General features: G+C 44.8%; 1 protein-coding gene across 11 annotated transcripts in view; it reads right to left on the bottom strand.

Moving 5' to 3' along the window:
- The window catches only part of CADPS (calcium dependent secretion activator), a 469,363-nt gene that overhangs the window by 253,957 nt on the left and 202,003 nt on the right, over nucleotides 1-13,403 (bottom strand). For all 11 annotated transcript variants that reach the window (XM_043442949.1, XM_043442944.1, XM_043442951.1 and 8 more), the window contains exon 4: nucleotides 1,510-1,590. In XM_043442949.1, the coding sequence (XP_043298884.1) occupies nucleotides 1,510-1,590 (81 nt within the window). The remainder of the gene's footprint in view (nucleotides 1-1,509; nucleotides 1,591-13,403) is intronic.

Below are 13,403 nucleotides of genomic sequence, written 5' to 3' on the forward strand. Positions count from 1 at the left end.
GCCCACATCCTCCCATCCAGAATTTTTATTTTTTATTTTTTCCATCCAGAAGTTTTAAATTCTGTATCTGAGGTGAGTACCTCACCCTGTGTCAGTCCTGATACTTAGTCAGACTTAAAGGTCTAGTGTAGTCTCTTAACTGTTACAGAACTGTTTAGCTTAGATTTTTCCCATCTCTAAAATAAGAATAACTGAAATGTCATTAAAGGACTGTTTGGAGGACTGAATGAGATGGTACATGTAAAGCATTTAACATGCTTGACACAAAGGCAATACTCAATAAATACCACTAGCGTGACTACTGTGAATAACAAGACAAACGGCAGTGTAGTAAGAATAGCAGATAACACTGAGGCTGACAGGCATCATTAGGAAGACACAATCCCAACTCTAAAGCAATCCTACCTACTGGGAGACTCAGTTATGCCAATGAAGAATCACCATTCAATGAACTGTCGTTATAAGGGTTTACATATGGCAAAAAAGAAAGCACAAAAGTGGGGAGGACAAGCTCTTAGAAAAAGGGTCTTAAGTTGAGGACTGAAGGCTGAGTAGGACGGCGTGATAAGTAGAAGAGAGGAGAAAGGTCATTCCAGGTTGAAACGCTACTGAGCACAAAGGCACTGGGGCCGGAAAGGGCCTGGACTCGTCAGAGGGAGACATTCTCTGCAGCTGGGATGGGGAGTCCTGGTGGGAAAGTAATGGGAGGGTGAGGCCAGTAAGGAAGGACACGGTCTGTGGATTAAGAGCCTTGAATGTCATTCTAAAGGAGCAACTTCTGTTCTGGGGACAATGGAGTATTATTCTATTGACGGATTCTGAGGCTCTGTTTTGAGATGTCCATATACAAGGTTTAGAACGACAATTACGTGCAGGATGGACAGAAGATGGCGAGGGAGTGGAGCTAGAGATCCCCATTTGGAGGCTACTGTAAGATCCAGGCCTGGAAGATGAGGATCTGAACTGAAGCACTAGCAGTGGTGCTGGAATGCAGTAACAGGGATCTGACCCACATTTGGGAGGCGGGATCAACGAGCTGGGTGGCAGACTGGGTGTGGAGTGTTGTGGGGAGGAAGGAGAAATTGACAATAACCAGGACGTTTCATCCACAGTAACTAGACAGAGGCTACATGGAGAGGAGTAAAAGTAGGTATGTGCACTCAGTCAGAGGAAGAAGGTAAGGAGTGAGATTTTGAACACATCCAACTTAAAATGAAGGGGATTATCAAAGTGGAAATGCTCAACAGACAAATGGAAACACAAGGCAGGCACTTACTCGGAAGGAAGATAAGGCTGGGTCTGAGTATGGAGTGGAGTGCAGGAAATACATGCATTGTCTCAAGGACAGCGGCCCCGAGGAGGAGGGCTGAGGACTCCATCAGGATGACTGTCCTCATCTTTCTTCCTCTCTGATTCTCAGTTTTGTCTTTCCACGACCCTTAATAGTCAGTGTGCGCCCCGCGTGGGACTCAGGCCTGGTCCCCCAGCAAATGTCCCCGGTTTCCTTACCCTGGCTATTTGGTCTGCCATTTGGAGACGGCCATCCAGCTCTCGTCTGATCTGGGCTGCTTGCTCATCCGGATTGTCCAGCTGCACAAAAGCACAAACATGGAGACGCTGAATTTGGGTGATGACAAAAGCCCAGGAACTCATGACTTTACAATTAACACTCTTACTCTGTGCCCTCATGGACCTATTTCACTAAAACTTAAGTATTGTGTGACAGACCAATCCTTTTAGACAGAGTGTGATGGGGTAGGCAGGCTGTTGCTAAGAAAGGTATCTGAATGAACTTGGGTAGAATCACTTATGAACTTCTAGGCAGTAGTTCAGCACTTCCGTTTGGGGTCCAACGAAGAAAGTGTTCCCAGGGCAGACATATAGGGAAGGAGATGGTAATATAACCACTAGTGATGTGTGGAGCAGACACAGTTAACATCCAAAGCACCTACATGGTATATATCCTGCTGCTCTCCCACCCCTGGACCATGGGTGATTAGTCAGTTATTGCATCCTTTCTCTCTAAGCCCTGAGCCCTTCCCAACCAGTTCTGATGGCGGCAGCCTCTCAGGTGGTGTTGATAGCTTATATACACTACTATGTATAAAATATTGATAGACAACTAACAGAACCGACTGTATAGCATAGTGCTGCGTGGTGACCTACACGGTGAGGAAATCCAAAACGGAGGGGATATATGCATACGTACAGCTGAGTCACTCTGTTATACAGCAGAGACTGACACACGCTGTAGAACAACTATATTCCAATAAAAATTAATGAAAAATTAAACGGTTTGGTAGAAGCAGGTGCATGCCTCCTTCTAACTAATTGAATGCATGCCTTAGAAACTATACTGAGTGTGCTTCAAAGGGAGGTTAGCAATGAACTGTTTGTGAAATTTGCAGTTAATTACCCACTCAGCTGACTTTTGCCACATCTATATGAAATTTACATGTGGTTGAAAAAAAAAAAGAAAAGAAATCTATCTTTGCCTTTTCTGATGGGGAGACAATCCGCTAACTTCTCTGGTGTCAGTTTTACCATCTGGTTGGTAAAGGTGTTGGTTATGTAATCTCCAGCATCCCTTTCCCATATTTCTACAAATCTGTGAAAGATATTGGCAGGTATTTCTACAAAGGGCCATATAACGAATACTCTAGGCTTTGAGGGCCATAAGGTCTCTGTTGCCGTGACTCAATCCTCCCAATGAAGCACGAAAACAGACACAGACAATATCTAAATAAATGAGCAGTGCTGTGTTCTAATAAAATTTTATGAACAACAGGTGGTGGGCCATAGTTACTGATCCCTGCTCTAGGAATTAAAAGTTCTCTCTTCATTTCTAAGCAAGCTTAGCACTACCCTTCAAACTGTAATGAGACTGCTTTGTTCAGTAATTGATACATTATTTTATTCACAGAAGAGTTTAATAAGTACGGAACAGTGACATTCAAAAGGGATGTGCTCTATTCTTCGTTTCAGAACATATTAACTCACAACAAAAAGTCAATTAAGAGCTTGTGAGTTTTCTAAGTCTTTTTCTTTCAAGAGCCATTTTTATTCAGAAATTTGAAGATGAAAATCCAACTCCACACTTGAAAAAAAGAAACTCATCTACGCTATGAAATGGTACAGAAAATAAGTTATGTCTCAGTTAAGTTCAGTCACTCAGTTGTGTCCGACTCTGTGACCCCATGGACTGCAGCATGCCAGGATCCCCTGTCCATCACCAACTCCTGGATTTTACTCAAACTCATGTCCACTGAGTTGGTGATCCCAACCAACCATCTCATCCTCTGTCATCCCCTTCTCCTCCTGCCTTCAATCTTTCCCAGCATCAGGGTCTTTTCTAATGAGTCAGCTCTTTGCATCAGATGGCCAAAGTACTGGAGTTTCAGCTTTAGCATCAGTCCTTCCAATGAATATTCAGGACTGATTTCCTTTAGGATGGACCGGTTGGATCTCCTTGCTGTCCAAGGGACTCTCAAGAGTCTTCTGCAACATCACAGTTCAAAAGCATCAGTTCTTTGGTGTTTAGCTTTCTTTATAGTCCAACTCTCACATCCATACATGACTACTGGAAAAACCATAGCCTTGACTAGATGGACCTTTGTTGGCAAAGTAATGTCTCTGCTTTTTAATATGCTGTCTAGGTTGGGAATAACTTTTCTTCCAAGGAGCAAGTGTCTTTTAATTTCATGGCTGCAGTGACCATCTGCAGTGATTACGGAGCCCCCAAAAATAAAGTCTCATTGTTTCCACTGTTTTCCCATCTATTTGCCATGAAGTGATGGGACCAGATGCCATGATCTTAGTTTTCTGAATGTTGAGTTTTAAGCCAACTTTTTCACTCTCCTCAAGAGGCTCTTTAGTTCTTTGCTTTCTGCCATAAGGGTCATATCATCTGCATATCTGAGGTTATTGATATTTCTCCCAGCAATCTTGATTTCAGCTTGTGCTTCATCCAGCCTGGCATTTTGCATTATGTACTCTGCATGTAAGTTAAATAAGCAGGGTAACAATATACAGCCTTGATGTACTCCTTTCCCTATCTGGAACCAGTCTGCTATTTCATGTCCAGTTTTAATTATTGCTTCCTGACCTGCATACAGATTTCTCAAGAGGCAGGTCAGGTGGTCTGGTATTTCCATCTCTTTAAGAATCTTCCAGAGTTTGTTGTGATCCACATAGTCAAAGGCTTTGGTGTAGTCAATAAAGCAGAAGTAGATGTTTTTCTGGAACTCTCTTGGTTTTTCGATGATCCAACGTAGGAAGTCAAGAAACACCTGGAGCAACAGGCAAGTTTGGCCTTGGAGTATAGAATAAAGCAGGGCAAAGGCTAACAGAGTTTTGCCAAGAGAAGGCACTGGTCATAGCAAACACCCTCTTCCAACAACACAAGAGAAGAGTCTACACATAGACATCACCAGATGGTAAATACTGAAATCAGACTGATTATATTCTTTGCAGCCAAAGATGGAGAAGCTCTGCACAGTCAGGTAAAACAAAACTGGGTGCTGACTGTGGCTCAGATCATGAACTTCTTATTGCCAAATTCAGACTTAAATTGAAGAAAGTAGGGAAAACCACTAGACCTTTCAGGTATGACTTTAATCAAATCCTTGCAATTATACAGTGGAAGTGAGAAATAGAGTCAAGGGATTAGATCTGATAGACAGAGTGCCTGATGAACTATGGAAGGAGGTTTGTGACACTGTACGGGAAGCAGGGATCATGACCATCCCCAAGAAAAAGAAATGCAAAAAGGCAAAATGGTTATCTGAGGAGGCCTTAGAAACAGCTGTGAAAAGAAAAGAAGCCAAAGGCAAAGGAGAAAAGGAAAGATATACCCATTTGAATGAAGAGTTCCAAAGAACAGCAAGGAGAGATAAGAAAGCCGTCCTAAGTGAACAATGCAAAGAAACAGAGGAAAACAATAGAATGGGAAAGACTAGAGATCTCTTAAGAAAATCAGAGATACCAAGGGAACATTTCATGCAAAGACGGGCACAATAAAGGACAGAAATGGTATGGACTTAACAGAAGCAGAAGATATTAAGAAGAGTTGGCAAGAATACATGAAAGAATTATACAAAAAAGTTATGTCTACTATGATGTAAGTAAGAAAACTAGATAATTTACAATCATTTTTTTTTTGGAAGTACCATGAATAGCCTTCTTTGGTTTGTTTTGCAAAGCATAAAATCTACCTGGCTTTATGCTCTGTCTTTTTACCACCCTATTCAATTAAGGAGTTGCCTTATCTTCTCTCTTCCACAGGCTTTTTTTTTTTTTTAATTGAAGGATAATTGCTTTACACAATTTTGCTGTTCCAGAGTTTTGATGAACAGAACTATTTTCTAGATCATGAAGACTGGATTATAACTTCTGGCCACATATCTAGCATTTCTCAAAGGGTGTTCTGCTGAACAACAACCTTATTAGATACTCCAGAAGGAAGGACTTGGAAAGGCTCCAAAAGAATGTTAGATAAGCCTGGAAAATGCTGTGTTGAAATACAGTTTCTGAGTTCTTCAGTAAGGAAAACTGTCAGATTTTGAAACATTTCAACTACTATTTAACTTGAAATTTTATTTTTCTGCATAATTCCCAGAGAACAAGAGTTAGAAATCCTGTTCTAAATTAATCAGCAGTCACACCACTGACCAGGGGTCCATCCATCACAGCTCGACAGCTGGCACACACAGGAAACCTGGTAGCCTCAGTGCTGGTTTTAAGCTCCAATGAAGTGCTTTTTAGTCTGTTTCTTGGAAGCTTCAGACTTCTTCACATTCAGGTGCAAACCCACTGGGAACACTTAGAAATGTCTTGTTCAAAATATGTATGCAAAATATATATATATCTGACGACTTCACTGAGAAGCAGCAAAATTATTTGGTTAGAGGCTACAGTCACGGGTTCTGTCAGAAGAAACGGTGCTCACAGAGGCTAAAACTGAAAAGAAAAAAAACGTAACAGAACTATTTCCATTATGAAAATTCTCAGAGGTGTCTGAGGGCTCCCACCAGCCTCACCAACTACAAATGGCAAAGAAAGCCAGCAGTGAAGATGAGCAGGTGAGGTCTACATGAAACATCATTCATTCATTCACTGGTTTACTTATTCATCAAATTTTTATGGAATGTCTTGCTATGTGTGATATTGGAATACAGAAAGGAACAAGATGGACCAAGCCCCTGCCTCTATGGAGCTCAAAATCTAGAAAGAACAGGTATGATTATTTGAATAATTTGGACACAAAAGAGAGGGATTAGCATTTACTGATGCCTATTAGAAGAGCAGGTATTGTATGACGTATATTAAACCCTTTTCTCAGGGGTTCCAAGAAAGAAATCTTAACGTGCATTCTCCCAGGAAAAGGATTCTGGGCCAGGAAACATTGCTTCCTCCTGAAAATTCATAACACATATTTACATAATTAATATTTAGGGAAATTCTGTAGTAAATAAGCCTACTTAACTGCATTTAATATTGTCTTTGACATAGTTATTTCAGTGAAAACAAGTGTTCCACAGGGTAGTGTGGGAAATTCCCCATGCAAAACATCTTTATGAAGAAGGTACCTTCATCATCACCATTTTATAGACGAGGAAACAGTCTCTGTAACATTCAGGAATGTGGTAAAATGGCATGAGCCATGTGAAATGGAGTCGGCCCTGCCTCAACCTGGAACTCTTCTTGTTCTGCTTAACGTTGACTTTCTTTTTCAGCGTGTTGTTCTGGTTTTCCTTTTGGCCCTGACAATTAACTCCTCACTCTTAATTTGTTTAATTCAATACAAAGAACCCCCACCGTCCCATGACTGGGGAGAAGAAAAATATCTACCCTCTGTTTCCTATCATGACTGATTTCTTCTGGGCAGGCTGCAGCAGTGCCAGAGGCCTCCCTAAGAAATGACAGCAATAGGCATGTCCTTATCCTGGCTCTGCCTCTTAGTAGCTGTGTGACCTTGGGTAAGTTACTTAACCTCTCTGTGCTCAGGCCTCCTCATCTGAATAATCAGGATAATAAGTCTACCCAAGGAGTAAAGAGGATTCACTGAGACCACAGATATAAAGCATGTAGCCCACTCTTTGGCACGCAGCGAACACTTAGGAAATAGTGGCTGCCGGCTGTGTTTTAAGAACAGCTCATGCTGGCTGTAATTCTGACGTGGCCCACAGTGGGGCATCAAAGATTCAGATGAGAAGGTGCCGGATGGGCCAGTGTCCCTGCCAGGTGTGGATGTGGGTGTCCTGGTCTAATCTGTGCCGAGAAAGGAAACTGACACGGGCTTCCATTTCTGGACCAATTTCAGTGTATCCAACTTTCTCCAGGGTCAAGTCCTTTGCTCTGTTGGACTTTAATTAGCAGGAGTGACCAGAAGGTGGACACTGCTGCCTGAGAGTTAATGATCTGAAGGAAAGATGGAAACAGAAATGCAACCAAAGATCCTGAAAATAGTCTGGTGTGAGTGAGGGGGCCAACCTCCACCAAAAGGCTCCACAGACCCACAGGATGAGGCCCCTCGGAAATAAAGAGAAATCAAGTAATTACTTTCAAGAGCTGAAAAGAAAAAGCCAGCAAGGGAGCTTCCACGGAAACAAGGTTCTGTTTACCTTGCTGGTCTTTTCCACCAAGGAAAGGAGAGATCCGCTGGCGAACCAGGCCAAGGGCAAACCTTTCCCGCCGACAGCTCATTAGGGTTAAAATATGTACATGTGCATGAAGGTTTTTTACCTAATTAGCCAAATAATCTTCCTACTAGCAGGGGTCAGACAGAGGCAGCGTGGTTGTTTTGATTTGCCAGCCAAGCAAAAGGAACTATTTCCCTGGGCTTTTCTTTTAAAGTGATGGAGAACTAAGCTCGGCACAGGGTTAGTGCAGACAGGTACCACCTCAGCCAGGGGTTCAAGCCCATCCGGAGGTCTAGGATTCTCTCCACTCACTGCTGTGCCCTTTCGGTCAATGTAGACACGAGAACTCAGCCATCATGGCTGTCGGGCTAGCTGGCACTGGCAGGAAGGGGAAAGGAGGTGGTGGAGGACCCTCCCCCTGGCACAGGGGGAGTCTGTGCCCAGCTATCCCAATCCTTGGCTGCAGGACCCTGTCATATCTCTTAACCTCTCTGAGTCTCAGATTTTTGACTGCAGAGGGAGAACTATTTTTCATCTTGCACATCTACTCAAAGGACTGAATGAGACCTGGTGCTTCAAGGGAAGTCAGGCTGACTTGGGTTCAAACCTTGACTCTGCAATTTCCTTACTCAAAGGGATCAAACAGGTGACTGAACCCTTCTAAGCCTCGGTTTCCTTGTCTGTAAAAAGGGGAGAAGATTAAGATACCCACCTCAGTGTGCTTAGAGCATGATGGAGTGGAATGATTATGGTGTGCACGTACAAGATCCTACAGCTTAGCAACTAGTTTCTAGAATTAACTTTTGAGGATGGGTGCTCATCAGATGTTACCTCCCCTCCGTGCCCTTTGTGACGTATGAAAGAAACCAGGCTGGGAGACGGGGGAGCTCTGGTGTGGACTAAAGGTACTTGTGTTCTGTTCACGATTTGAACTTAGCTGGAAGATGTCAGGCCAGAGTCACGATCTCTCTGTCCACAGCCCCATCATCTGATAAATGACAAACCCTAAGAGATTATGTTCCAGGAGTCTCTGAAAAACCTAGAGGAGCATTTCTCAAAGCTATACTCTGGGGAACACTAGTTCTAGGGATCCTCTATGAGATAGGGTTCTGTGTGTTCCTCTCTCCCCTTTCTGAGAAGCAAGAAGACACATAAGTGGGAAATCCTACATGGAGGCAAGGTTGTATGGGCCCATATTTCCCAAACATATCTGATCACATGGGTAGTACATTTGAACACCCCACACATTTTGGGCCATGGTTGCCTAGGCATTTCTCCCATGTGCCTCACTTTTCTCATGTCCACGGATAGAATTTGGTGTGGGGGGAGAAGAGAAGGAGGCAGGGAGGAAGCACCTACACTAGCAAATAAGTCTATGTCTCAGTCAAAAGGGACCCATCTGGGAGACCCTGTCTGACATCTGGGGTGACAGAGACGTCATGCCAGGGCCTGGGCACGCAGCCCCCTCACTGGCCTCACAGCTCTGGAGGACAGGCCTTGCCAGGGCGCCCGGAGACATCCTTGGGTACCAGCTTTCCCTAGGGATGCCTCAGTGCTCTGGGGCTCACACAGTATCATTTTGTGGAGGCAAGTCCAACTCTGGACTCATCCAGTCATCACTGTTACTGCCACAAAGCAACCCACCATCAAGCGAAGAAAGGACTGCAATTCAAATATGCAGAAAATGGAAATAAACAGGCAGAGTACTTGATGCACTGTTTGAGTAATTGTTCTGCTTTCTGGACAAATCTCTAGTCCTCAGCCTCAGAGCAAATGGACCAAGTTCGGTCTCAGGACTACACTGACATGACCCAGAACTGTGGCTGGAAGGAGATTCAGAGACGACACGCTGACTTCAGGGTAGAGACCCTGCTGAGCTCTGCGGCCTGTCGGGCACCACATTCCCCCTCCGTCCGCTCCACTGTGTCCTCTGCCCCGGCCTCTGGAAGGGCTGGCTTGCTCCTCCTGCTGCGTACACTGTCCGCCACACCTGGAGCACTCACCTTTGTCTCCTCCTTGACGTAACCCTAACCTTCTCCACCCTTCAGTTTGGCAGCAAAATCTTCTCTGATCATACCAGACTTGGTGAGTTCCTCCTGCCGTACGTTCTCCCAGTGCTGAGCGTGTGCCCTTTATCAGCATTTATTGCAATTATAGTTTTACATCCATTCATGAGATTTTGTGTTGTCCACCTACTAGACTGTAATCTCTGTGAGGGCAGGGGATGTGATTTTGCCCACCTCTGCATCCCTGGCACCCAGCCTGGTGCCAACTACAGAGTGTGCTCTGATGACTGCCTGGCCAACTAAACAACTGAGTTAATTAACTGTGAGCAGAAGGAAAGTAACCCACCAACAGTCACAGCACCATCATCAGTGAAGAGGCTTGGACTATGTTCCCAACCTGCCCACTTCTAGGCTCTGTCTTGCTGCTTTAATGCTGTGTCCTGGGATGGGCCACCTTCCCTGAAATACATAAAGTCTGAACTTGGCTGGCTTATACCCAGTCACATCACTGATAAAGCACCCTTAATTCTGGGCTACCGGGGACCAAGGCAGATGTGCCTATCAGCAGCTGCAGGGCAAGCCACCTGCTGACCTCAGTTTAGCTCCATCTGTTCCCTTTGTTTCCTTTCTGCTTCCCAGGCTGCTCCCTCGGTGCCCAGGGATTCGTGTCTGAGAGGGAGGCTGCCAGGAGCAACTGTGGAGGAGAGCAGAGGCCCCTCCCAGCATCCACCCCCCAACACCCCGTCCTCCACAGGCCTGTTTTTTCTTATCCTCCTTCAGAGACAAACTGCTCCAGCCAATGCTGCCTTCCTGGTGCACTGAGGTCTGGAAAGTTACAGCCAGGACAGAGTCAGTTTCCACCCAGGGGATGTGGGTGCCGGAGCTCAAGCCTCAAGAACACACTGACGTCTGGACAGGCCTTCGCTACTGGACTCAGAGCCTGGCTGCCGCCTCCAAACTCCTGTCCTCCTGTCTCTCACAGCCCATCTCCCCTCTGTCCACCTCCAACGTGGAGGCTGTGGAAGAGGCTCACACCTCTCTTGTCCAAGATCAAATGCTGCCTTTCCGCTTTGAAGCCGAGCAACACTGAACAAGTTATTCGATTTCCCCAAGTCTTCACTTTTAATTTTTCAACTGTTAACTCTATGACGGGAATAATAATGAGGATAACTCCTTCGTAGGGTTGATGAGAGGTTAAATGAGGTGGTATGTGTACGATGCTTAGCAGAGTGCCTGGCCTACACTTTCTGTAAATCTTAGTAGCTATTAGCACTTGGCATTCTGCAGCCCATATACTTTATCCCTACACAAGTTCTGATTCTATTAACACTTAAAATGGCAGAACAGGTTTCCCCTAATTTCATGCAGGAAAGCAAGCTTCAAAAGATGAAGTCATTTGCTGGTAGTTTCAGAGACAGCTGACCCTGCACAGAGGGTATAACCCTGAGGAAATAGAGCACCAGAAAACCTGATTTTTTAGAACTAGAAAACCTTAAGATCAAACCCCACCTTCGTCACATACTCACTGTGTGACCAAGGCCAGGGCACTCAACCTCTCTGAGCATCTATACCTGGAACTCTAAAATAATTTCCTCAGGGGACTACTATGATGACAATAATAATAGACACTTCCACACTCTAGGGGTTTGACACATTGTAGGTTTATTATTACTTCTATTAGTATTACTGGGGGCGAATCTGATGAAATCTGCAGCCTTGCTTCTGATGTGAGTCTTTATGAGGGCTCTGTTTCAGGGTTATTTGTGGACTTTGGTATCCTGTGCACACTCAATTATATTCTGTTTTCATTAAAAAAAACATTCAACATTAGCAGAAAAGGTAAAATAAGACCATTAGTGTCTTTCTTTCCCGTGCCTTATTCCCTCTCCAGGAGAAGACCTTGAGTAGGTCAAAGTCTCCATTCTGAATCCATTGCAATCCTTGATTGCAAAATGCAAGGTTTAGCTCCCAGAGTCTGCCAGCCAATGAGAACACCCTCCGCATCTGAGTCACCCATTTTATGTCTTTGCTGGCTTCTGGCAATGCAGTAAATATAACCCAAGAGCTCCAAATGCAGTAATTCTCTGAGTGAGCAGCAAATAAATATATAAAAATACCCCGGAAAGGAAACCAATCCATTCCTTTTTGATCCTGCAGTGCTCAGCCAGCCTCCCCCTACCCCCAGCCAAGTCCTGCAATGACCTCCCCTCTGCCTTCCACCATGTCAAATCTGATGTATGGTTCAGGGGGCTGGTCCCAGACCCGTATTCTTCAGGGAAGCCCTCCTGGGTTGCTTTGGTCACATATCAAGTTGCTCTTGTAGGCAGTGCTGGCCTGTCTAGCATCTCAACCTTCTCTGTGTCACATGTTTTGGATTTCTTTTCCTGCCACAATAACTGTTCAGTTCAGTCGTTCAGTCGTATCCGACTCTTTGTGACCCCATGGAGTGCAGCACGCCAGGCTTCCCTCTCCATTACCAACTCCCTGAGCTTGCTCAAACTCATGTCCATCGAGTCGGTGATGCCATCCAACCATCTCATCCTCTGTCGTCCCCCTCTCCTCCTCCCTTCAATCCTGCCCAGCCTCAGGGTCTTTTCCAATGAGTCCATCAGGTGGCCAAAGAACTGGAGTTTCAGCTTCAGCATCAGTCCTTCCAATGAATATTCAGGACTGATCTCCTTTAGGATTGACAGTAGGGCACAATAGTCAGGGACCCAGGGAACCAGAAACAGACCTGGTCTCAAAACTTTGCTCTGCCATTTACTAGCAGACAATATACTCTCTGTGTCTGCCGCTTCATCTGCAAAGTGGGAGTCCTAATACTAACAATGTCAACAGCAGAGGTCTGTAGTGGGAATAAAAGAAGATAGTACTCATAAAGCACTTATCGCGGTGCCTCAAATACGATGCGAGGACACAGAGGCAGGCTATCATTTAGTACTTTTGGGGCCAGAGCCTGTGAATTTTGTCCAGCATGAAGGATGCAGCTGTGCTTTTCGTGGTTCATCTTAATGATCTTTACTGCTGGGGCTGGGAGATGCTCCAGTTCACTTAGACCATCCTGAGGACACAGAGATCAAAGCCACTGAGAGAGCAGACATTGTCTTTCAGGGTGGGAGTGTGGCCACTGAAGCTTGGGGATACAGAAGCAGCAGGTGGTTTCTGTGCTTGGGACTAGGTTGGCTTATTCCTTCTTAACTACGAAGTCATATCTATCTCCTGAATCCATCTAATCTGTTCATCTACTTTCCTAGGGCAGGTTACCACTGTCTCCACCATGGAGCACTGGCCTGTTTGCCTGCATCCTGTCTGATATGGCAGTTCTCAATCTGGCGGTGCATGAGAACCATCTGGGGGGCAAGAAAGACAATTCGGATACCCAGAATACACCCAGGTCAACTAAATCAGACATTTGGCTTGGGGCTCAGGCAGGCATCATTTTTTTCAAAAAACCTTTTCAGATGATTCCAACATGCAGTAAAGGTTGAGAGTCTTTACCAAAAGCCAGTGGTTCTCAAACTATGGTGAGAATCCACTAGAGAAACTGTTAAAAGAGAGTTTTGGGCCTCATTCCTGGAAGCTTTGATTCAGTAAGTCTGGGGTGAGAATCAAGCATTTACTCATTCTGAGTGATGCTGATGCTGAGAACTTCACTCTGAGGGGATGCCTACAGTGTATTCTGCTCATCTTGCTGGAATGTGCATTTGCTCACATTTCTCTCATGCTTAAGCCCCTACAGTAATGCTGTATTATCCTT

The sequence above is a fragment of the Cervus canadensis genome, chromosome 22 (genome assembly GCF_019320065.1).
Source record: "Cervus canadensis isolate Bull #8, Minnesota chromosome 22, ASM1932006v1, whole genome shotgun sequence".
Lineage (NCBI taxonomy): Eukaryota > Metazoa > Chordata > Mammalia > Artiodactyla > Cervidae > Cervus > Cervus canadensis.